Here is a 26,711-nt window from a genome sequence, read left to right as displayed (position 1 = left end):
ATGGAATCGCCTGTGGCCATTTGTGGTCTCCTTTGCCTGCTGTTCAGCCAAGCTGTCCCCATGTGTGTGCCCACGGACTACACTCTGTATGAGGAGAGACATGAATGTGACTTCTGCATGGCCATCAATACTACCATTTGCATGGGTTTCTGCTACTCAAGGATAAGCAGGCTACAAGCTGAACTTGACATTCTAAGTTTTCCCCAAAAAAAGTGGATCTGTAAAATTCACTGAGTTATAAACGTTTATCCTCCCACAAAAACATGTTTTGTTTTACCTTTATTTTATCAGCGTAGTCTCATTGAGATTTAGCATACTCTTTTACAAGACAGACCTGGCCATAATAGCAGGACACTAGTAGTTACATACAAGGTGTCACGTCTCCTCCCGTTGCTCCCCTCCGGTGCTCTGATTCGCCGGTCTACTGAGCCACCGTTCTGAGCGCACCACCTTGGCAACACTGGAATGGAAACCCAACGCACCTTAATCACCTCCAGCGCACCTGCACCTCATCATCTCATCATCTCATCACCACCCCTATTTAGCCCTGGACTGTTCTGGATGATGTTGTGTGTGATTGTTAAGCTTTGTGTCATTTACTCTATTCTTTGTTATTTCTCTTGCTCATTGTTGAGTAAACCTTGACCTTGTTAATTCCTGCATCTGAGTCCTGCCTCTTCGTATACTGAGTACGCGTCACACAAGGTCAATTTTACAACATACCATGTATGAATTATATGTTTTGCATTGGAGAAGAGATTATAAAATATACACTACCGGTCAAAACCTTTAGAACACCTACTCATTCAAGGGTTTTTCTTTATTTTTACTATTTCCTACATTGTAGAATAATAGTGAAGACATCCAAACTATGAAATAACACATATGGACTCATGTAGTAACCAAAAAAGTTTTAAACAAATTCTTCAAATAGCCACTGTCGTATCGGATGAGTGGTGACAATTATTGCTGATGAACAAAGGAGTCCGCTCATACTGAAAGTTGATCATAAGGTTTATTCAGATCACAAGCTTTAGCATAAGTGACAGGTGACATGACACCCGGAGAGCGACGCCTCAGAATGGCTGCTCTGCCCTTTCTGTAGTCTAGCCCCCTATTTATAAACAATGCAAAAAGATGCTCCCTCTTCTGGCCAATCACCAGTCTCCCCTGGGGCGTCACCCTCCAAACGCTACATTTGAAATAAGATCATAAACATTCCCTCTTCTGTTCCTCTAAAACAGTCATAATGTTAATACACCACATATTCCCCCCTTCGAGACAAATTAAAAGTCTCGAAAACAAACAGGATTATGACCAGTAACAATTTATCTTATTGAGTATCTTTAACCTTAAACCAAAAACATTCTCCTCTAGAGTGTAAATACCTTTCTATGAAATATGAACAACTGTTTATGAAGTGTGAATACATTACTATGACATATGAACAAATCTTTATGGAGTGTAAGAGCGAAAAACTGTCCGGCAACCTTCCATCCATCAATCAAGACAGTAAAATTCTCTCACGGTCCCTCTGCCCCAGGCAACCACCTTCGGTACTCCAGATAAACTCATAACCCATGTAAATGCATTTGAAACTATGATGCAATTAAATACACATGTAAGCCCCTGCAAACAAAATCCTATCCAAAAACATCCACTTGTAAGGCTGGTCAACCCATTGGACCCTACAGTGAACCTCTCCCTGCCTAGACTTTCTCTGTCCCTAAGCATCACCGAAATAAACAAAAACATCTAAGATCCTCACATGTATCCAATAACATCAAACATCATTCTACAAAAATTAATACCTAAGAATATGACACAAATTATGTATTACACATGTCTATATTTCATTGCAGACACTGGAATGTAGTCCACTACACTTCATCTCCCCGTAGTCTCGACTTCCAATGGATTTGTTGATGATGGAATCGGCCACACCCTCCTTGTTTCATCTCCTCCAGTCATATTGTCCCTTCATATTGTCCCTGTTTGAGTATGTCAATCTCCATATGTTCCCCCAAATGCTTCTGGAAGAAAAGGAAAAACCAAACAGTATCCTTTGCAAAACAACACTTTCAAATTGACCATCAATATCAACTAAGAATATAGAAATGATATATAAATGATGTATGAATCACATAAACCCATTCCCCCCTTTGATTCATAAATCATACTACAAATCACACTAATATTGGAAAAAAATTATTATTATTTTTTTTGTTGAAAAATGATCAAAATATCAAAAAGAATGATATTTATCCATTCAGTTCCACTTGTTCATCTTCATCCAGATCAGGAACAGTCAACACCGGCATCTGAGTGTTGTCTCCAGGCATCACTCTCCAACCTATCTCAATATCATAGCTTTCTCAAAGGTCAGTAACATATTAGAAACATCACACAGTGTTATCAAAGCTGCCATTAAAATGTAACCCATCACTGCCCCTACTGGCCTAACTGATCTTGCAACCAAGTCTTCTCAGATCTCCCAAACGCATCCCTTATATTCTTCAACACATCTATAACACTCGTGATATTATCGGAACTATCTGGAGTCAAAGTATACCTAATATTATCAATATGATCTTCCCAAATGTTACACCATACCATGGAAAAAGTCCCCCCTTCTCCCTTAGATTTATACTTCAATGATAGGCTTGAAGACTATGACATGTAGCCATGTCTCTTTTCATCCAATTTCAAACCTAGCTTCAGATTCCTGTGTCCGGTGCTACCCCACTTATAATGGTAGAAACCTCATATGGAAGCTTCAACGTTGACATGTAACAACATCCTGTCTATCCATAGGGTAAGAATATATACGCTTTATCACCACAAACCCTCCAAATCTCTAAAATTCCCCATAGTCACATTGTCAGGCAAAAGCTAATATTTTAACCATCAAAGTCCTGCTTTTCTTACTACCTGGTACATAAAAAGTTACATTATATTTGTCATTACTACCCTTAAGGTCATGCAAACCCAAAGTTATCATATAACCATCACAATCTGATATTCCCATAAACATACCCCTTATATCATATGTTTTATTAGAACAAACAACTTTTAGCCCTCACTGGTTTCACCTCCAATACTTCAGTTACGCTGTTACCTGATTTTACTTTCCATCTAACAAATGCACCCAAGTTAATTCACTTAACCCAATAACACCTAACCCCTAGGCTTAAACAAATGTTTTGACAACGACATTATTTTATCTGTTACTGATTGTTGTTGCTACCACAGTCATGACAAAGCATAAGATTGACACATACTTGATAGAGGTCGAACGACCGTCTCTAACATGTTTGGTTCTGGAATTCTCACCAGACATGGACCCTCAAGATTCCTCACTGATATTACAGAATGAGCTGCTGGAACCTGCCCATCTATCCCTAATTTTCACAACAGAAGAATCAAACTACATGCATTTAGTTTTTCTCCTCCCTACATTAAAATCAAAGACCTCATCCTGTACCTCCATGATGAATCTATATTCTCTCTACTACTATCTGTTCTCCTATTTTAACCCTATTCGTCTTGCTACCCCCTTTAATTTCAGAAAAGTTGTTGTCGGTGTCATACTTCCTACATTTGCTTATTGCCATCGTATCATTAATCCCTTCCAAAGTTACCATTAAAGTATGTATTAACCTTAATTATTTCTAGTGGCACAGTTACCAATATCCTCTGTGTATTATCTACTGTTGGAGTGGCTACTGTAATCTACTCCTCCTGAACTCCCTTTAAAAGTTGTCTTTGCTTGTACTTCCATCTATCACCACTAGTGTCACTTTTTCCCAACTATCAGTCCTATCTCTAATCCCTGACTTTCAAACTTTTGATTATAAAAATACACCTATAATTACCTTGATCTCCCTACTCTAAGATGTCCTTCACCACTGTTCTCTCTCTCTTACTACTAACTTTGAAACTTAGCTTACTGTCTTAGAGTTCCTTCAACCTAGTTCTCCTAACTTTTTTAATCTAATCTTTTCTCTCATAAGTCCCCACCTGTTTCTGACTTTTTTTTTTACACACAGACTTGGCAAAACGACTAAACCCTTTTAGCCTAGCCTGAAATCTCTTGGTGTAAGAATGTAACCCAGAATAACAGTCACCCCTTTTAACTTTTCAGACAGATTGTCTAATAGACAGAACAATAGATTATCATCCTTCCTATGATATTATCTTTTTAAGCCAATATGATTCCCAAAAACCTACTTTTTAAAATCTTCTACCAGACAGCCGTTTAGTGTACATCCTATTGTACAGTTCAATTTAAACAATGCATCTCTTCCCAACAATGCAATAACAGTATCTTCTAATATTAGTATGTCTATTTTGATTTCTCTTTGAGTTCTATAGCAGAGATCAATTGGTTCCCTAAGAGTAATTAACTGTTTTACTACCTCCAATCCCTATCCTAATTAGTCAATTTTACATAGTGAGATGTTTAACCTCTTTAGGCTGAACACAGATAAGTTTTTCCACTATTCACCATTATTTCTCATAGTCCTCTGGTTTTACTTCAATTGTTAGCTATTTTCTCTTCTTCTCTAATCGGTGCTATGAACTGGCACCCCCCTTCCGGATCTTCTAGGCACTCTAGAATCTTTAGGGTTCACCTGGAGAACAGGTGATCTTGAATTGCCCCTGTATCTTCCTTAAAAATGTTCTCTGTTTTTTCCTCCTGACTTGTTGCACTCACAGGTAAAGTAACCAACCTGTCCATCATTATAACAGTCTTCTGAAAGTTGCTGGAAGTGTAGCTGAAATCTTCCTCCTCCTTCTAAGCCTTCTCGTCCTCTTCCTCTCCAATTCTGTGTCTGTCCAGAAACTGGCTGTGGATATGGAACATTTGGTACCCCCCTTGGCTGGTACAATTGCATTTGATATTGTTCAGTTGAAGCTGTAACAGTGATTGTTGATTTGGTTCACTCTGATTCTTCATAACCAAAGCTTCTCTTCTCCACCAGTTGTATGATTGAGTTTTCTCAGAGTTTCTTCGTCCTGTTCTTTCTTGCTGTTGACATATCAGTATTCTTCAAAAGCTTATATTCTAAGTTCTGTCCTCAAAATATCATCTTCCATCATCTTCTTACTTTTCTTCTGTGATCGTCGTTTCTGCTTGTCCTCTATCTATTATTCGTTCATCTCCGTCTCTGATGCAATAATCACCCTCCTGGATGATCACTGGAAGCTGAGAATAAACATCCCTAAACTCTACTCCCTTAGCCTTATCTCTATAGCTTTGTTTATGTTATCGCTGGAATCTTTTATCAGTTTTTGTTTGAGAATGAAGGGCAACTTTTGTTTCACTTGCCGGATAACCTCGCAATCCTTTAGTTAAAGGGTCACTATTTTGTACTATATCAATCGGTGTAATCACCTTCATATAGCCTTGCTGTCCTTTCTCCCCATTGTAACTACTCTTTTATATTCCTTTATTATGAATTATCTTATTTTAGACTGTATAGCCTATGGCTTCCCCCCTGTAATTATTTTTATAAACCTAACAACTCCAAAAAAATTTTTTTTAATAAATCAATTAAAAATCATGAAAAATTAAAACCAATTTTTATTCCTATATCACCAATTTATCAATTAGTGTTGGCTATCTTACCACAACCCATCAAATGCAAGTAGTGAACTTCAGACTAAAATACCCATAAACAAAGCCTGTAACCCTACAACACTACACTTCCCATAAACCCCTTGCTCTATAAACACCTAATTATCTTAAATTCACAGAATAATGTCAGTCCTTGATTCCCAACACAATTCCAATCAAACCCCAGTGATGCACAGAGCCTCCAAAATGCAATTTTTAATGAAATAGTATTTGCCAAGCCTATGTAAAATTGTCATAACATCACATATCTTGTAAGGGATGATTTTGTGAACTAGCCTGATATCTGATCCGATCCTCTGCCGCGTCAAGTGATGTCACGTCAGCACTTCCTGTATCTCCTCTCTCTCTCGTCTGTCGTCTAGTCCTATTGCTCCTCTCATATGACAGAAGAACATACACAGAAAAAGACTTTAGTAGTTAATGCAATCACTGAGTATTTCCAACCATATTCAACATTCCTTCGTTCACCCATTATTCACTCTAAGACTAAACTCAGAACTAAATAGATCGCTCAAAAACATTTTATTTAATTTTAATCGTCTTTTAATTATTTAATTCAATTTATTATAATCCGTTACCATATATCTAATTTATAAATTCACTACATCTCAACAAATAGTTTCATGTTCAAACAGCAGCCACTTTAAAACTATAAGATTCGTGTTAAAATCTCTCATCTTTGTGTTTCTCCGTCTCCCTGCAGGGTAACCCCAGATGGGACCTATGACCTTTACCCACAATGCAGTTTTGTAGTCTTAGCACATAACCGCATGTCGTAGTTTTAGCCCCGTAAAATCAAGCGCATGCGCACATCCACTTAACCCCATGCTTACCACACCATAGAACGATAGCATTACGCTACAGCTTCACTATTTTATACCTTATACTCACACAATTACACATAACAGAGCTCACATTTGCGTAGAACTTTGACTTCCACACACACAGACATATTTTAAGAGACTTTAATCCATCGCAATGGGGTCTCTAAGGATACGTTAGCATGTAGCACACAACACAATTAGCATTTAGCATTAACATTAGCCTTAGCCTTTAGCTAACTGCGGCCTACCCAGCCCTAAGTAACCTGCACCGTGGCCAAATCATTATCCATCATTATCCATATCTCCGCCTAACTTTATGCTGCCGTAAGTTCTGGATAATCATAGAGAGGTTATCCCACGGTGCCCTAAATATGCATACGTATTCCTGACTTCATTCTGCCAATATCTGCCGTTAATATCTCTACCATCGATTGCTCTAAAATTCCAAGCCTACCCTCCCCCTTGTTGCCCTGTCTACCAGTGCAACAATTGATAATGATTAGCCAGACCCCCAGTAATCAGCAATAACTCCACGAGGCACGGTCGTATGGTACACCTCTCCAGTGTACACAAGCAGTACCAAAACTAACAATCTCACAAAGCTTGTGAGGAAAAAACTCACCCTTGCCTGGTCATGACTTCAGACCGAGTTAGCTTGAGTTAGCTTGGCGGCTACAAATGAACAAAGGAGAACTGCAGACCAGCCCCACGTTGGGCGCCATTTGTCGTATCGGATGAGTGGTGACAATTATTGCTGATGAACAAAGGAGTCCGCTCATACTGAAAGTTGATCATAAGGTTTATTCAGATCACAAGCTTTAGCATAAGTGACAGGTGACATGACACCCGGAGAGCGACGCCTCAGAATGGCTGCTCTGCCCTTTCTGTAGTCTAGCCCCCTATTTATAAACAATGCAAAAAGATGCTCCCTCTTCTGGCCAATCACCAGTCTCCCCTGGGGCGTCACCCTCCAAACGCTACATTTGAAATAAGATCATAAACATTCCCTCTTCTGTTCCTCTAAAACAGTCATAATGTTAATACACCACACCACCCTTTGCCTTGATGACAGCTTTGCACACTCTTGGCATTCTCTCAACCAGCTTCATGAGGTAGTCACCTGGAATTCATTTAAATTAACAGGTGTGCTTTCTTAAAAGTTAATTTGTGGAATTTATTTTCTTCTTAATGCATTTCAGCCAATCAGTTGTGTTGTGACAAGGTAGGGTTTGTATACAGAAGATAGCCCAATTTGGTAAAAGACCAAGTCCATATTATGGCAAGAACAGCTCAAATAAGCAAAGAGAAATGACAGTCCATCATTACGTTAAGACATGAAGGTCAGTCAATACGAAACATTTCAAGAACTTTGAAAGTTCCATCAAGTGCAGTCGCAAAAACCATCAAGCGCTATGAGGACCACCACAGGAATGGAAGACCCAGAGTTACCTCTGCTGCAGAGGATATGTTCATTAGAGTTACCAGCCTCAGAAATTGCAGCCCAAATAAATGCTTCACAGAGTTCAAGTAACAGACACATCTCAACATCAACTGTTCAGAGGAGACTGCGTGAATCAGGCCTTCATGGTCGAATTGCAGCAAAGAAACCACTACTAAAGGACACCAATAAGAAGAAGAGACTTGCTTGGGCCACGAAACATGAGCAATAGACATTAGACCGGTGGAAATGTGTCCTTTGGTCTGGAGTCCAAATTGGAGATTTTTTGTTCCAACCGCCGTGTCTTTGTGAGATGCAGTGTGGGTGAACGGATGATCTCCGCATGTGTCTTTCCCACCGTAAAGCATGGAGGAGGAGGTGTTATGGTGCAGGGGTGCTTTGCTGGTGACACTGTCTGTGATTTATTTAGAATTCAAGGCACACTTTACCAGCATGGCTACCACAGCATTCTGCAGCGATACGCCATCCCATCTGGTTTGGGCTTAGTGGGACTATCATTTGTTTTTCAACAGGACAATGACCCAACACACCTCCAGGCCGTGTAAGAGCTATTTTACCAAGAAGGAGAGTGATGGAGTGCTGCATCAGATGACCTGGCCTCCACAATCCCCCGACCTCAACCAAATTGAGATGGTTTAGGATGAGTCGGACCGCAGAGTGAACCAAAAGCAGCCAACAAGTGCTCAGCATATGTGGGAACTCCTTCAAGACTGTTTGAAAAGCATTCCAGGTGAAGCTGGTTGAGAGAATGCCAAGTGTGCAAAGCTGTCATCAAGGTGGCTATTTGAAGAATTTCAAATATAAAATATATTTTGATTTGTTTAACACTTTTTTGGTTACTACATGAATCCATATGTGTTATTTCATAGTTTTGATGTCTTCCCTACTATTCTACAATGTAAAGAAAATAGTAAAAATAGTAAAAATAAAGAAAAACCCTTGAATGAGTAGGTGTTCTAAAACTTGACCGGTAGTGTATGTATTGAAACTTGAACTATGTAAAATTCCAATTGGCAGGCTGACCGTGAGGCATATTTGACCTACATTGCATGCATGTAATGTCTGTATGTTTAGCATGTGTGTCTGTGTGTGATAACCAGGACAGTAATATGAAGGAGCTGGCCGGACCACGTTTCCTGATCCAGAGAGGCTGTACCTATGACCAGGTGGGGTACCGTACAGTCATACTGCCTGGTTGCCCACTCCATGCCAACCCTCTCTTCACCTACCCCGTAGCCCTCAGCTGCCACTGTGGCACCTGCAACACAGACAGTGATGAGTGTGCCCACAGGGTCAGCAGTGGAGACAGCTCCAGGTGTACCAAGCCACTCAGACACATCTACCCATACCCTGGCCTGCACAACTACATCCACCCCAACTAAATTATCTCCCTTCCGTGGATACAGATGTAGGATCTTAATTTGAGCCAGTTTGCTACAGCAGGAAAATAATCCTGCAGCAACAGGAAATGCTAATTAGTATGTGGATTATAGTTAATATAGGGGTTGATACATTTTTTGTTTGGGGAAATCAAGTCTGACATGTTAAAGTGGAAATTACAAACTTTAGAAGCCATTTTAAACTTCAAATACACCGTGCAGGAAAAATTCTCAGCAACAAAAGTGATCAAATTAAGATCCTGCAGCTGTAGATTGGCTGTAATGACCATATTACCAACAGCGGAGGCAATGAGAATTATCAGTTCAAATAAAGTTTATGGTGAATAGCCTCCTACTCATTATCATAACATAACATAATTGTGCTTAACGTTGTGTTTATGTGTTTGTGGTGGATACAGTAAGGATACATATCTGTAGCTACAGGGTTGTGGATCCCATGTATTGTGACATGTATCGTTGCTGTTGTGTTTGGTATCTGGATGTGCTTTTTTGTTTACCGCAATGGAGGCTGACCCTGGTATTTTTGTCTGCCTCCTGGGTTTGTCCTTCTCTGTCTGTCCTGTCCATTGACTAACTGAGCTATTTTGATTACGGTGAACCAATACCATGAATGTGATTAGATTAAAGCTGAAGTCTGCAAATAGTTGTCAGTAATCTTAATTAATCACATCCTGTGTAGGAACACCTTGCTGTCACACTCAACACACAACACAGACACACTGATGGCAACAACATAGTGACTAACAAGACCTTGACAATGACTCCCTGACTTCCCCTCAGTTGGCTTGATAATCTGATATTAAATTATTTCTGTGCGAAAGAATCATAGATATTTGCCTCTGTACTATTAAATAAAAAAAACATTCTAAATTCTAAAATGTGGTAGTAGTTTAGTCTAAAAATGAATATGCAATAGTATAGTGAATTACTGTTTTATTTCACCAAGTGCATTCGATGAACAGACATTACTAACACATATCATTGAATGGAATTTCATAAATTGTCCTCTGTGGCATTCTTATCCAAAGTGCTCCTGGTTATAACTTTAGTCTCGTGGGAGTGTATCACAGGGGGCATGTGTGATCGGAAATACACAAAGGACACTTGGGGAGACAGCTGGTGGTCTATATATAAGTCACCAGCTCAGAGGGGGACATGTGTTATACGCCTGTCATTTGGACTCCCTTCTATCTCAATCTATGCTTAATCTGATATTATGAATTTTCCATACCTTATGTTGTGATCCAGTCTGTGTCAATGTGACCAGGGTCATCATATGATGATGGCTCACAGAGGGAAACCACGGGGCAGGGAGAGAGGTAAGGAGGCTTAGATGGTAGTGCTGAGCGATTAGTGCTTTTTGAGGTCAGTTCGGTTTCGGTTTGACTATCAAAAAATGTATCAATGTTTTCGATTTCTGTTTCCATAAAAACAGTTTTACATTAAATGCATTGTGCATTATGTGGGTTGAATGCTAACAACACAGAATTAAACAATTAATAAAAGTCCCATGATTTATTCACATTACTTTACTTTAATAAAATATTTTCGTTGTATATATTACATTTGTTTTATTTGATACTTTATTATTTCATTCCAAATCACTATTTTATAGTTCTTCAAACTAAATAAGGAATCATTTTATGACTGCTGAATACCAATACCAAATATCAATAACTTGGATAATGTATTATCAAGTAGATACCTTGCGAAACAACAGCTGGTCTCTATATCAGGGGTTCTTACACTTTTTCAGCCTGGGACCCAAATTAGAAATTCTGTGTTTTCCTGGGACCCAAGCTTATAAAAACATGCAACTATATGTAAATATGGGTACATTACATTGCCCTTATGCCTAAAACAAATGCAATATAGACAAAAACAAATAACAATGAAATACCCATATAAATAGCTATTCATATGTATTGTTCCCCATTAAAAACACTCTTAGATATCTGTCTAGGTTGGAACTGTTGCTGTTATAATACAATAAATCATTTCCATTCTGAACTGGAATAAACAACAATAATTTCTACAGTAAAATGTACTGTAGGCCTGATCATTTTTCATCTGTACTGTTACTTAGGGTTGCAGTATCAGAAGCTAGCTAGCTTGCTTTGGCTAACGTTAACGTTAGCTAGCTATTAGCTGTGTACAATGGGATTGTTTGAAAGAGAAACTCACATCGACTACTATGAGAGATAGTAATCCCTTATTTCTGCTTACAGTGTCATCATCACCTGTTATAAAATGATAACAATGCCTTGCTAGCTGACTTCCACTTCCAGTGTCGAAGCACTGTTTTCCTGAAGCATTCTGCCCTGTTCTGAAAGAAGTCCCTGGGTTAACCGTCATGCTGTGGATGTTTGGTCAGGACGTATCGTTTTAATTTGTTCGTTTTGAGAGACTCATTACTAGGCACTTCCCCGCACAAAACACATTGTGGGCGCTCCTCGTTATTTCTCAAAGTTTGTATGAAACCGAGAGAGATAAACTCATCGCTGTATTTGCGTTTCATGACGATTGAGCTCAGTCAGAACTTGTGGCTAGCTTGAGTCAATTCGATGACAGCGGTGAGTGACTGCGAGTGGGAATGACAAGTCAGTGGCTGATATCACATCATCTGCTGCTGAACGACAGCGCTGTAGCGTGTGGGTCGCGGAGTGATCTTCAAGAAAACGGCCGAAACAAGATTCGGTAAACCACGAGGCACACGCACATCTCCCTCCCCTCGCGCAGCTGCCAAACTGAGCAGAGGCACCGCTGCTAAGCAGAGAGCTCACTGAACAGAGAGCGCGGTTGCACTTGGCCAAATAAATTCAAGTAATTCATGAAATATTTATACATTTACTCTGACGCGTCGCGACCCACCTGAGAAACTGTGCGATGTCGGTCAATTAGTTGTTTAAAAACCGAAAATAACCTTAAAGTTGGTTGATCGCTCAGGACTATAATAGATGGAAAATGACATGGATATTCTATATCAGATAGCATTCATCAGAAATGATTTAAACACCACAAAGTTGCATATTTCACTCAGCACCCTAATAAACATGATTGTTATATTGTCACCCCACCTTAAAACTGCCTTGTCAATACTACATAACTAGAATTGACCTCATGAAAGACTTATTGATTTAAGATTGATGACCGATTGACTTTTATATCAGTATGCAGTCACACAGTGACCATTCTACTGTGTTTTACAATGAAGGCTATTAAATCAGATTAGACAGGTGATTATAAGTGTGTTGCTTTTCCATTTATATTAAATGCAATTGGTTTAAAATGGAATAAAATACTGTTGACCTGAATTTACTCTGAAACAATCAGACTAAACACATGACAATGGTGTCAATTGTCCAGCTGACATACCAGATCAAGCTGTGTTTTGAAGAGAAAAGCCCTGATACCGTAATGAATAAAGCAATCATCAAAATAGAATTTGCCCCCTCAGCATTCTTTTGGACAGAATTGAGTTAGCTACTGTATGTAGGGCACATACCGTTCACAGTTCCATTCAAACAAATCTCTGTAGTTTTGTTTTTGTTGTGTTCCCCTTTTTCAAATGGGAGGAAACCAATCACAACAGAGGATGAATTGTCTGAACACGAGCGGCCATATCAACAAGTTCAATGACTCCGTCTCTGGTCTGGTCGCTCTTTAGGCTTCTTTCCCTTTTCCCTTTGGGAAGTTTGTCAATGCCACTGTGCCACATTATGTGCTTCATGTGCTTTTTTTGATTACATAAATTCTTCAAAATTCACAAAAAGTGACGTTAGCTGATGAAGATTATCTCATAGAACAAAACGTACAGTGCCTTTGGAAAGTATTCAGACCCCTTGACTTTTTCCACACTTAGTTACGTTACAGCCTTATTCTAAAATGGATTGAATTAAAACAATTCCTCAGCAATCTACCCCATAATGACAAAGCGAAAACAGGTTTTTTGAAATTTGTGCTAATTTATTAAAAATAAAAAACTGAAATACCTTATTTACATAAGTATTCAGACCCTTTGCTATGAGACTCGAAATTGAGCTCAGGTGCATCCTGTTTCCATTTATCATCCTTGAGATGTTTCTACAACTTGATTGGAGTCCACCTGTGGTAAATTCAATTGATTGGACATGATTTGGAAAGGCACACACCTGTCTACATAAGGTCCCACAGTTGACAGTGCATGTCAGAGCAAAAACCAAGCCATGATGTCAAAGGAATTGTTCGTAGAGCTCCGAGACAGGATTGTGTTGAGGCACAGATCTGGGGAAGGGTACCAAAAACTTTCTGCAGCATTGAAGGTCCCCAAGAACACAGGGGCCTCCATCATTCTTAAATGGAAGAAGTTTGGAACCACCAAGACTCTTCCTAGAGCTGGCTGCCCGGCCAAACAGTAATCGGGGGAGAAGGGCCTTGGTCAGGGAGGTGACCAAGAACCCGATGGTCACTCTGACAGAGCTCTAGAGTTCATCTGTGGAGATGGGAGAACCTTCCAGAATTACAACCATCTCTGCAGCACTCCACCAATCAGGCCTTTATGGTAGAGTGGCCAGACGGAAGCCACTCCTCAGTAAAAGGCACATGACAGCCCGCTTGGAGTTTGCCAAAAGGCACCTAAAGACTCTCAGACCATGAGAAACAAGGTTCTCCGGTCTGATGAAGCGTCACATCTGGAGAAATTCTGGCACCATCCCTACGGTGAAGCATGGTGGCGGCAGCATCATGCTGTGGGGATGTTTTTCAGCGGGAGGGACTGGGAGACTAGTCAGGATTGAGGGAAAGATGAACGGAGCAAAGTACAGAGAGATCCTTGACGAAAACCTGCTCCAGAATGCTCAGGACCTCAGACTGGGGCGAAGGTTCACCTTCCAACTGGATAACGACCCTAAACACACAATCAAGACAATGCAGGAGTGGCTTCGGGACAAGTGTCTGAATGTCCTTAAGTGGCCCAGCCAGAGCCTGGACTTGAACCTGATCGAACATCTCTGGAGAGACCTGAAAATAGTTGTGCAGCGACGCTCCCCATCCATCCTGACAGATTTTTAGAGGATCTGCAGAGAATAATGGGAGAAACTCCCCAAATACATATTTTACATTTTAGTCATTTAGCAGACGCTCTTATCCAGAGCGACTTACAGTTAGTGAGTGCATACATATTTATTTTTTTCATACAGGTGTGCAAAGCTTGTAGCGTCATACCCAAGAAGACTCAAGGCTGTAGTCTCTGCCAAAGGGGCTTCAACAAAGTACTGAGTAAAGGGTCTGAATACTTATGTAAATGTCATATTTCAGTTTTTATTTTTGATAAATTAGCAATATTTTCAAAAAACGTGTTTTTGCTTTGTCATTATGGGGTATTGTGTGTAGATTGATGAGGGAAAAAAAACTATTTAATCAATTTTAGAATAACCTAACAAAATGTGGAAAAAGTCAAGCGGTCTGAATACTTTCCGAAGGCACTGTATATGATCTCCTAAGCCTGTGTTTACCACAGACCTTATTGTCTGTGTTTATCCAAAAACCCTATAAGAACGCCATTCATTCAAACCCTACATGAAAGCCAGGCTTTATACAACGAACCATGGCAGAGTTAGTTAGTCCCTCCAAAAGGACACCATTACTATTTCTCTCTATTGGGCCCCTTGATAAAAGTGAGCAACGTTTGAATGCCACAGGATATCTGAACATCATTGCCAATCAGGTGCATCCCTTCATGGCAGCAGTGTATCCATCTGCAAATTGATTTTTTCAACAGGATAATGCTCCATTTCACAATGCTAGGATTGTCCAGGAATGGTTTCACAAACATGACAGTGAATTCAGCTTACTGCAGTGGCCTGCCCAATCACCAGATCTCAATCCAAATGAGCATCTGTGGGATGAGATGGAACAAGCTATTCGGAATAGGGATCCACTACCAGCCAACTTGACACAACTGTGGGAAGCATTGGAGTCAACATGGGCCAGTATCCCTGTGGAATGCTTTCGACACCTTGTAGAGTCCATGCCCCGACGAATTGAGGCTGTTCTGAGGGCAAACTCAATGTTAGGAATGTGTTCTTAATGTTTTGTGCACTCAGTGTATATGCCATTTAGCAGCCATATTTATCCAAAGCGAGTTGTGACTTACAGTAGTGTGTGCATTCATATGACATAATTTCATGTTTTTATTGTGGAGAAAGAAACAAAACATTTTTCGAACTTGTTTGACATCTCATTGGTTTAAAGCAACATATGACTAAAACCCATGACTGATTGTTTAGATATGTTAATAATGTAGACACCTGTAAACCTGATGGGATGTTCATGTGACTTGCCTGAGATTCATTCCATATATGGATTTCAGAGAACATGCAATGAATCTCACTTACAGCAGTGAAGCTAACTAAAAGATTGGATTCACTGTTAATGTTTTAAAGATTGTGATGTTGTTTTGTGATTTAAGGACTGGGTTATGACTTGTTTTAAAAAGAAAAATGCAAATAGTCTGGGTAGCCATTTGATTAGATGTTCAGGAGTCTTATGGCTTGGGGGTAGAAGCTGTTTAGAAACCTCTTGGACCTAGACTTGGCGTTCCGGTACCTTTATCAAGGGAACATCCCTGGTCAACCCTACTGCCTCTGATCTGACAGACTCACTAAACATACATGCTTCATTTGTAAATTATGTCTGAGTGTTGGAGTGTGCCCCTGGCTATCCATTAATTTAAAAAACAAGAAAATTGTACCTTCTGGTTTGCTTAATATAAGGAATTTGAAATAATGTATACTTTTACTTTTGATACTTAAGGATATTTTAGCAATTACATTTACTTTTGATACTTAAGTATATTTAAAACCAAATACTTTTAGAGTTTTACTGAAGTCGTTTTTTTTCTGGGTGACTTTCACTTTTATGTGAGTTATTTTCTATTAAGGTATCTTTACTTTTACTCAAGTATGACAATTGGGTACTTTTCCACTGCTGCCTATACGAAAGATACTTTTAACTAACCCTCTGTGCCTATACTCTCTGGCTCTGCGAAGATGTAAGTAGAAACTGATCTAGGATGAAGAATGTTGTTGAGGTTACCATTCTCAAATCTTCACGAAAATTCCAAACTGACCTTAGATCGGCACCCTGGGGCAACTTCAGCCTTTAATCGCCGCCTCTTCTTACGACTAACGAAATAAAAGGACCAATAAACGGTCAATATGTAAATCTACGAACCACGATTGGATAAATTGAAACTCTCGTTTCGAAGAGTTGACCACTCCTTCACGTTTACTGAACGAGTGGAATTTTCCAGTATCTCATTCAGCAAGTTTTACAACTAGTGACCAGATATACGACAATTTTACGTACTAGAAATAAATATCTCAATCTGACATTTATTTCAGGTGAGTGTCTTTTACGTTATCAAATACAACTATTAGCTAATGTATCATAATTCGATTGACACTTTTTATGTCATCTTTGCTTAATTTCTTATAATGTATTATTGAAAGAGGAACTGCCGCGGCTAGGTAGTTAAAGTTAGGTAACGTTAGCAAGTTAACACTAGCTTGCTCAGATAGTGCAATTAAACTATCTATTCGAATTTTAAGTCCGTTTTTTATATTTTTATATAGAGGAACTTGATTAATAATGTTTCAGCAACGTTATATAGTTACGGAAGTTACTGAATTACCTAGCTAGCCATTTCCGGATAAATAAAAGCTAGTTAGCTAACTAGCCTTGGTAGTTAGCTAAGTAAATTAGGCGCAATCGTAATGAAACATATTGTTGCTGTTATTTAATAAGATTACTTAGGGAAAATTATAATATAATGGTATTTGTTAAATCTAGAATCCTTAGTTGAAACAATAACAAAGCGTTTACCCGCCCCTCTTTCGTTAAATAGCAAGTTAGCTAATGGATGGGGCTGGCAAAAATGTAACTACTAACCACTCATTTGACGTTTTAGGCATTTAGCAAACACTCTAATCCAGAGCGATTTACAGTAGTAAGTACATACATATTTATACTTGTTCTAATGGTATAAAAATGGGCGTGTAGCTCGAACCCACAACCCTGTTGTTGCAAGTGCCATGCTCTACCAAATGATCTAGTATGGTGTGCAAGGACTGACCATACATTATATCAGATCTAGTTTTAACCATGTTTTGAGGCTATAACTAATATTGTTAGTATTTAAGTTCTTTGCAAACATTGGAGTAAGACAAACTTATATTTTGGGTTATGATGGGTTATGACAGTTGAACTAAGCTCATAAGTAATATTCTTCAAGAACCAATGGGGAAATATGTGTGTGTGTGTGTGTGTGTAATATATATGTATGTCCAAAAATTGATGTAGCAAATAAAGATTCTAGCTTTTAAATAAAAGTGAAATAGCTATCTAACTAACGTTAATTATTCAACCGGTTTGGGGTGTAGGAAAATTACAAGTTAGACTCGAGTTGAATCTTGTTCACATCCTGACCTGGAATGTCTTTTACGTTAGCAACTGAGCCAAAGATACTGGCGTTGATGCCTCAGAGCCATGCAAACGGATGCCCAAATATAGACCTCCGGTTATTGAGCGTGTGTTGAGCTACACGCCCATTTTACTGATGAGTAGGAGGCAGGTTGTAAACCCTCGTGATCCTTTGAGGTGTGAGTGGGTGGAGATTATCCAAAAGGGGTGTTACTGTATGTGCATGGGACAGGCTTTGTGTGTAGTAGGTTTAATTTTGTGTGTGTACTCTCACGCTCAGGACTCTGACAGGCTTGTCTATATATAACCTCCATGGCTTTTCCTCTCCAGACTCTAGCAGCAGCTAATCAGCACCTGATCTACTGACCACTACGATCGACTTACGACTAACTAAGATCTCACAGCTCCTTTCTACATCTGCGATCTATCTGAAAGTTACCATGGCTCACCAGCAGCAGATCAGGTACTGTAACTGTGGCTTTCTCTCATCTGCCTTGAGCTTCTTTCTGACTTTTTTTTACTCAATATGTGCAATTTCTAGATAGTAGCTTTGTTTTTGTTTAGTGTTAGGAACCCAGGAAAATGTATCCTCAGTACAGTTTTCATAAAGGCATGCATCCATTATGTTTTATCTATTTCAAGTGCCTTGAAGTTGTGTGTGTGTGTGTGTGTACCACCTCATTTCAAACGGTATGATTTTTTTTCCAGCCTTCCCGCCAAGCTGATCAATGGTGGTATTGCTGGCATTGTGGGGGTCACCTGTGTGTTTCCCATAGACCTGGTAAAGACCAGGCTACAGAACCAGAGGCAAGGCCAGCAGATCTACAAAAACATGTGAGTCCTTCACTCCGTCCTCCCTTTTCATGTCATGCTGTGTGGTTGCATAGCTAAATCTTGATAGTTCAGTTTATTTGACAGTTTTTAAAAACCCAACAAAGGACATGGAATGACACTAATATAGGATGGGATATCTTGAGATGTACTTCAGAGAATGTGGCTGCTGTTGTGAAAGCATAGACTCATGCCAGGCTTTTGAGTCCCATGTCCGTGACGACAGACTGCCGTCATTGTCCCATTCTTCCCCGTTGAGTAATCCTGAGGAATGTGCGAGGGCAGTGGAAATTTCCCTTTGCTCTGTGCACCCATTCAGCTGGCATCTCCACCCTAAACCCCTCGATGTTCCTTAGTTCTGACTGTCTGTTTTACCTACGGGTAGGGCTGGCGCGGTAATTGTATAATTGTGTAACTGACGATTGTGGATTAAGTCCGTCATGAAAATGAAATCAACTTCATATTCTAGTCGACAAACTACCTGAAAGCAGCAAACTAAAGTAAGCCTGGATTACATCGAACAGTTTATATAAGCAGAGGGGAGGCAAAACTAGGCAGTTTTAGAATTTGTGGAACAGACATCTGACTGAAGACGGGACGGCTGGGCATTAAAAAAGATTGACACTTGCGGTCGAGTCAGCTTCCGCGATAACATGGACTCTTTACAACGTGATGAAACGTTGTTGTTGTTGCTATTGTAACGAATCCAGCGGTGATTACAGTCATTTGGCTGACAAATAACCTTCACCAAAAATTCCATTACTGTCAAAGCCCAACCTACAGGAGTAGAAATAGCTGTACTTTGCATTTACATATGATTTGTTGAATGATGTCTCTTTAAACTTTTTGTCATGAAGGCAAGTGTTCATTAATTGATTAATAGAAGTTGATACATTCCCCTCATTCTGACTTGTTTTCTCTCTTAGGATGGACTGCCTCATAAAAACTGTTCGATCAGAAGGATACTTTGGCATGTATAGAGGTAAGACTCATTACATTTTTAGTCATAGTTTTATAGTACTTGTTCTATATCTAGTCAACAGGGGGGTTATTAGTGAAATTGTGACAGATTGCAAGAACATTATTTTAAGCTATACCTGATCTGGTTTGAATTATTTGCTTAAAGTGAAAGCAGTCAAGTTGCGGTACAAACACAATCAATGCAGTAGTTTCTCATTATTGATAGAAAAAATTATATTCTGATGTGATCTCAAAAGTTGATAGATTGTCACTGCATTGTACTGATGTAGTGATGTTTATGTGCATCATAAAAAATTGGCTTGTTTCTTTGTACTCGTTTATTTTGATTTGAATAAATGACAAATGGTGGAATATTCTCCATCAATCCTTTTAAAAGCGAATGGCCTAATTTTCAATTAATGACATGATTGATGCAATGTTCACAGTGAAATGCATTACTTTAGCTGTACTGAAACTAAATACTGTATGAAACACATTGACACATTTATGATGTACATAGCCTAGTGTCTATTGTGGAGAGGAGGTTGGAGCTCGTTTTATGGGACTCCATTTATGTGAGGAATGCTTGTTTTTCATATTACAGGCTTGGGTCACCCTGGGATATTGAACGGCTAGCCGATATGGCGCAGCCACGCTGAAGGCAAATCATTTAATGGTTCTTACAACAATGCTCTATATCAACTAGGCAAACATTTCCCATTTGTTCAATATTTTGCTCCTTCATGTCTTGATATCAGTGAACCTGTTCTTTCTCCTGTCGACTCATCTCCCTTTCTGTTTCTTCACCAACACTTGTGACCGTTGCCATACAGTGTTCTTGTGAAAATGTATGTCGTAGTAGTGGCTAAGGTGACTTTCATTCTCATCTATCCATTTCCCACTGGCATGTCGGCTAGCCTACATCTTAATGTAAAGTCTTCTTCCCACATTGTTTTCTAAAGAAAAGTTGGTCTTTCTTCCAGTAGTAACTTTTTTTCATTTTCTCCTGGAATTTACCGTCTTCTCTGCATCCCCTTCTCTAGTGTTCTCTGATCTCTTTTCTCATTCCGGTTCTGCTTGCTTCTCATCATGTTTCTCATGTTTTAATGTAACTCATTAGGTTGACTTACGCTTGAAATAATCCCCCTCCATGATCGTGCCAGAGCAGCCATCTTGAGCGCTTCTCGTCTATTTCATTTTGAAACGCGTGTGTTAGATTGATAGCTAGTACTGTACAGTCAATGGCATTGCATACTTAAATGGACTGATGATGGTGGGGAATGTTTTGGGAATGTGTTTGTTTGTAACATTTTCTTGTAAAAACATTTTAGATATATGATTTTTAAGGTTTGACTAAAGGTCAATTGTTTTGTCTTCAGGTGCTGCTGTGAATCTGACCCTGGTCACCCCTGAGAAGGCCATCAAACTAGCCGCAAATGACTTCTTCCGCCAGCATCTTAGCAAAAATGGGTAAATTACTGTTTACTTTTCGGCCATTGAAGACTGTAGATTAAGAGTACAGATGGATGTAGCTAATAGATATATAATGAAGTGTCCAACTAGTCATTGAAGAGACCAATCCTATCCCACGCATGCTTTCTAACCTCTGACTCCTTGTTGCAGGAAGGGCTTGACTGTGTTTAAGGAGATGCTGGCAGGTTGTGGTGCAGGCATATGCCAGGTTGTCATTACTACTCCCATGGAAATGCTTAAGATTCAACTTCAGGACGCAGGAAGGCTAGGTAAACAAGTACACATTATTGATTGAAGAAAGTTATATTACGTGTGATTCCTACAGTGGCAAATACAATTTGTGCAAATATATTCATGTATTTTGTTGTTCTTCCTCCCAGTGGCTCAGCAGAGAATGCCAGCCACGATGTCTCCCACTAAGCTGGCTGCCACCAACACAGTGCTGAGCAGGTCCTACAACGTGGGGCCCAGCCCTGCAGTCAGGGCGGTGTCTGCTACCCAGATCGCCCGGGAGCTTCTGCACAAACAAGGCATCCAGGGCCTCTACAAAGGCCTCGGGGCCACCCTGATGAGGTAAGGGCTTCTTACACATTCATATAAAGTCAAAGGCCTAAAGTCATTTTTATTGGGGTTGCTGGGCTAGAAAAAACAGGAATAGCTTTAGAAAACAGATTTACCAACCAGTAAAATACTTGTCTTCTATTTCAGAGATGTTCCCTTCTCCATGGTCTACTTCCCACTGTTCGCCCACCTTAACCGGCTGGGCCAGCCCTCTCGAGATGAATCAGCACCCTTCTACTGGGCCTTCCTCTCTGGCTGTCTGGCTGGCTCCACTGCAGCTGTGGCAGTCAATCCTTGTGATGGTGAGTCTGGAATCTGTCTCCATTTGTGACCCACTTTTATTAAGCTAGCGGATGTATATATTTTTTACTGCTCTACTTCCTGTTCTAACAAGTTCCCGCTCTTTATTTCAGTTGTCAAAACGAGATTGCAATCTCTGAGCAAAGGGGCCAACGAGGAGAGCTACAACGGTGTGGTTGACTGCGTCAGGTACAGTCACTCTTTAATCATGCTTTTCCCTGACTTTGGTCTCTTTGCAACTTTCCAACCAGTGAGGTCTATAATAATTGATTTACATAATTTCCTGAAATTCAAGCATTGATGGTTTATTTCCTCTCGGTCTCCCTGCAGTAAGATCATGCGTAAGGAGGGTCCCTCTGCCTTTCTGAAGGGAGCAGGATGCAGGGCGCTGGTCATCGCTCCTCTCTTCGGCATTGCACAGGTCATGTACTTTATTGGCATCGGAGAGTTCATCCTGGACCAGTCACCTTTCAACTACTTGTCTGCATGAGATGAGACCAACACTACCTGGCTATGCATTGGACTCTCTCACACGTCGGATGAAGAAGTATCTCAGCAAAAGACTGGCAGCTATATTTAATAAGTATATGGTGCAGAAAAAATTAACTACCCAAGACTGTTGAGGTGTCTGTCAGAGCTTTGGAACCTAGAAAAGAGAAAAAATGTAACCATTCTGTAGTTCTTGACTTCCTGTATGGTCTAACGGCTGTACTGCACTTCCTCCAAATGTTTTCCTGGCTTATTTAATGGGCTGTGACCAACGATTGCACTTGAAGGTGTCAGTTTGCTGAACTGCGGACCATGAAGTGCAGCAGTGGCGCTGGCCGGGGAGTCTTCCCCGTTTCCTCTCCCTCTGTGAGGGGCCACTTCAACACAACTGAAGAATTTTTCACAGTTTTTTGTTTTCTTTATTCATTGTTTATCTAAAAATATTTTTGATAATTTAAAATTCTACTTTTGTGCTGTTGGTTGAATGCCATAGTGTGGTGTAAAGATTTGTGTAGGTCACAGGAGGTTGGTGGCACCTTAATTGGGGAGGCCTCCTATAGCTCAGTTGGTAGAGCATGGCGCTTGCAACGCCAGGGTTGTGGGTTCGATTCCCATGGGGGGCCATTATGAAAAATGTATGCACTCACTAACTGTAAGTCGCTCTGGATAAGAGCGTCTGCTAAATGACTTAAATGTAAAATGAGAACGGGCTCGTGGTAATGGCTGGAGCGGAATCGGTGGAATGGTATCATTACATCAAACATGGTTTCCAGGCGTTTTATGCCATTCCAAATGTTCCGTTCCAGCCATTATTATGAGCCGTGCTCCCGTCAGCCTCCACTGGTTTAGGTATTTCATAGCGTTGGTCATGTATTTGCAGTCATGTGATTTCAAGCCTTCAATTAATCCGATTCACACATTTTAATTGTTAATTTAACTGTGGTCAACTGAGGGCAAAGAAACATCTCTAGAAATACAATAGAATTAGCTTTTTAACCTTTTTTAAAAAGAAACCTCAACTCACATTTCACTGAGGTTTAGTTTGAGACAGAGGGACCAAGCGCCTAAGAGTTTGCTGCCACAGACACTCACATCTTAGTATATTAAATTATTAGCACTGTTAACCTTTTTTCTATGTTTTTATAATAATATGCCATTTAGCAGACGCTTTTATCCAAAGCGACTTAGTCATGTGTGCATACAGTTTTACGTATGGTATTTATATTATGCATATTTATGAAAATTCATACAGTAGGGTTGTGAAGTGTTCTGGTATGGTCCACGTTACTTCAAGGCTATAGACAATAGTTCAACACTTTTAGTTTCTTTGTATTAATGACATGCCGCTAAATGTAACGCAACTGGTTTTGTATTTGCCTTAACCGAGTGGATAGGCATTTCTCACTCCAAGTAAGTGATACCGTATCGAGACTGACTGAGCCTGCCAAGTAGCATCACTGATACTATCTGCACCAGGTCATCTAACAGAGGAAATGACTGTTACATCACTTTGTATGTTGTATGTCCTAATTTTGTTTTGTATATGTTTTAGTGATGCCCGGGTTGACTCATAACCTGCAGTCCCGACGGTTATATCCACGGGATGGGCAGGTTTAGGGTTATGAAATGTGTGGATGAAGGGCGGTTTGAATAAACAGAACAATGAATTAAAAAAAATCAATACATGTATACTTCTTGTGCGGTCATATCTATAGTTTACATTGAGTTTTTTCACTAACACTTTACTTAGCATGCAGCGTCATAACACTATATATGCACAAAAGTATGTGGACACCCCTTCAAATTAGTGGATTCGGCTATTTCGGCCACACTGTTGCTGGTGTATAAAATCAAGCACACAGCCATGCAATCGCCATAGACAAACATTGGCAGTAGAATGGCCTTACTGAAGAGCTCAGTGACTTTCAACGTGGCACCGTCATAGGATGCCACCTTTCCAACAAGTCAGTTGGTCAAATGTCTGCCCTGCTAGAGCTGCCCCAGTCAACTGTAAGTGCTGTTATTGTGAAGTGGAAACGTCTAGGAGCAACAACGGCTCAACCTCGAAGTGGTAGGCCACACAAGTTCACCGAACGGGAAGGCCGAGTGCTGAAGCGCATAAAAATAGTCTCCTCGGTTGCAACACTCACTACCAAGTTCCAAACTGCCTCTGGAAGCAACGTCAGCACTGTTCGTCGGGAGCTTCATGAAATGGGTTTCCATAGCCGAGCAGCCGCACACAAGCCTAAGATCACCATGCGCTATGCCAAGCGTCGGCTGGAGTGGTGTAAAGCTCGCAGCCATTGGACTTTCTCCGGATTGATTAATCATCTGGCAGTCCGACGGACGAATCTGGGTTTGGCGGATGCCAGGAGAACGCTACCTGCACCAATGCAGTGCCAACTCTAAAGTTTGGTGGAGGAGGAATAATGGTCTGGGGCTGTTTTTCATGGTTCGGGCTTGGCCCCTTAGTTCCAGTGAAGGGAAATATTAACGCTACAGCATACAATTACATTCTAGACAATTCTGTGCTTCCAACTTTGTGTGAACAGTTTGGGGAAGGCCTTAATCGACATCCATGTCATCGGCGCCTGGAGAACAGTGGGTTAACTATTAATGCCCATGATTTTGGAATGAGATGTTGGACGAGCAGGTGTCCACATACTTGTGGTCATGTAGTGTATGTCATAACTGCGGACATATGGTCATAACACCATACTGCCTTATTTTATGGCTGGTAATGACACCTACAGAAGTGTCAAAACCCACACTTATTCAAATGTGTTCTTTCCCTGCCAAGAAGTTTCCTTTCTTTTGAAAGTTTGTTTCTTAAGTCCTTTGTTGTTGTAATGAATTATTTACAGTCATGTTTTTTTTCATCATATTTTAAAGAACTTGTAGAAAATACACTTTATGATACTGTCAAGAAGAATTATGACCATCCTAGTCATATGAGCCAGATAGGCCTATCACGTACATGACTTTATGTCAGTCATCAGTCAAAAAGAGGGTGTCTTGTCCTGCTCCTGAAATCTGTTCCTGCATTCATTCCAGTCATCAGCAACAGAGCATTTGGGTAGGTGCATGTTTGACAGCAATGTGTGCGCAATTACAATGACAATTTAATATGGTCAATTTCATAAAATGTTATATAACATAAACATACTGTTGACAAGTAGGCTATGGTGTAATGGAATGTTTTGCCTTCTGTGGTAGATTTTGTGGGTTTTGACACTCTTATGTAGGTGTTATAACCAGCCATAAAATAATGCAATATATGTCACAAAAGGTTCAAATATGTGTCATGACAAGTTATGTCAGCTGTTATGACATATTATGACATGGTTATTATGACCGTTTCATAATGTGTTATGACGCTGGGTGTCAAGTAAAGTGTTACCGGTTTTTCATCATTTTTATCTGGCATTAGTGCGTAAGCCTAAACTTTAGGGCCTAACTGTATGGAAAACCTAATTGTTCAATAAATAAATGTTCAAGAGAAAAAAACAGAACTGCGCATTTTCTAAATTTGCTGGTTAGGGTGGGGCCTCAGATTTGACCATTATCACAAATAGTCGGGAGATTGCGGATGGGTTATTATCAATTGCGGGTGAACAAACAACTGACCCCCACCACCATGCTTGACCTTTGGTATGATGTTCTTACTGTGGAATGCAGTGTTTGGTTTTCACCAGGCATAATGGGACCCATCTAGTCCAAAAAGTTGACTCAAGTTTGCCAAAAAGCACCTGGATGCTCATCAAGACTCTTGGAAGAACGTTCTATGGACAGATGATTCAAAAGTATAACTTTTTGGACGACATGGTTCCAGTAATGCCTGGCGAAAACCAAACTCTGCATTCCACAGTAAGAACATCATACCAAAGGTCAAGCATGGTGGTGGTGGTGTGATGGTTTGGGGATGCTTTGCTGCCTCAGGACCTGGACGACTTGCCTTAATAGAAGGAACCATTAATTCTGCTCTGTATCAGAGAATTCTACAGGAGAATGTCAGACCATCCGTCTGTGAGCTGAAGCTGAAGTGCAGCTGGGTCATGCAGCAAGACAATGATCCAAAACACACAATCAAGTCTACATGAACATCTGCTAAAAAGCAACTTATTTGAAGTTTTGGAATGGCCTAGTCAAAGTCCAGACCTAATCCCAATTGAGATGTTGTGGCAGGACTTGAAACGGGCAGTTCATGCTTGAAAACCCACACGTCACTGAGTTAAAGCAGTTCTGCATGGAAGAGTGGGCCAAAATTCCTCCACAGCGACGTGAGAGACTGATTAACAACTACAGGAAGCATT

At 40.1% G+C, this 26,711-nt stretch overlaps 2 protein-coding genes across 2 annotated transcripts; both read left to right on the top strand.

The window, feature by feature from the left end:
• On the top strand, positions 1–9,306 carry LOC121575822 (thyrotropin subunit beta-like). The gene is made up of 2 exons (XM_041889113.1): positions 1–161; positions 9,024–9,306. The coding sequence occupies exons 1-2, from the start codon at positions 1–3 to the stop codon at positions 9,304–9,306; spliced, it is 444 nt and encodes a 147-aa protein (XP_041745047.1).
• A 7,292-nt stretch (positions 9,307–16,598) lies between these two features.
• LOC121574903 (mitochondrial glutamate carrier 1) lies at positions 16,599–22,989 on the top strand. The gene is made up of 10 exons (XM_041887570.2): positions 16,599–16,706; positions 18,115–18,247; positions 18,493–18,618; positions 19,542–19,597; positions 20,955–21,045; positions 21,199–21,317; positions 21,429–21,621; positions 21,757–21,911; positions 22,023–22,098; positions 22,240–22,989. Exons 2-10 carry the CDS (start codon positions 18,225–18,227, stop codon positions 22,397–22,399), a joined length of 999 nt encoding a protein of 332 aa, XP_041743504.1. The 5' UTR covers positions 16,599–16,706; positions 18,115–18,224; the 3' UTR covers positions 22,400–22,989.
• Positions 22,990–26,711: the final 3,722 nt, after the last annotated feature.

Source organism: Coregonus clupeaformis, chromosome 10 (assembly GCF_020615455.1).
Source record: "Coregonus clupeaformis isolate EN_2021a chromosome 10, ASM2061545v1, whole genome shotgun sequence".
Lineage (NCBI taxonomy): Eukaryota > Metazoa > Chordata > Actinopteri > Salmoniformes > Salmonidae > Coregonus > Coregonus clupeaformis.
Note: the sequence above shows the minus strand (reverse complement) of the source record. Positions and strands in the feature narration are given on the sequence as shown.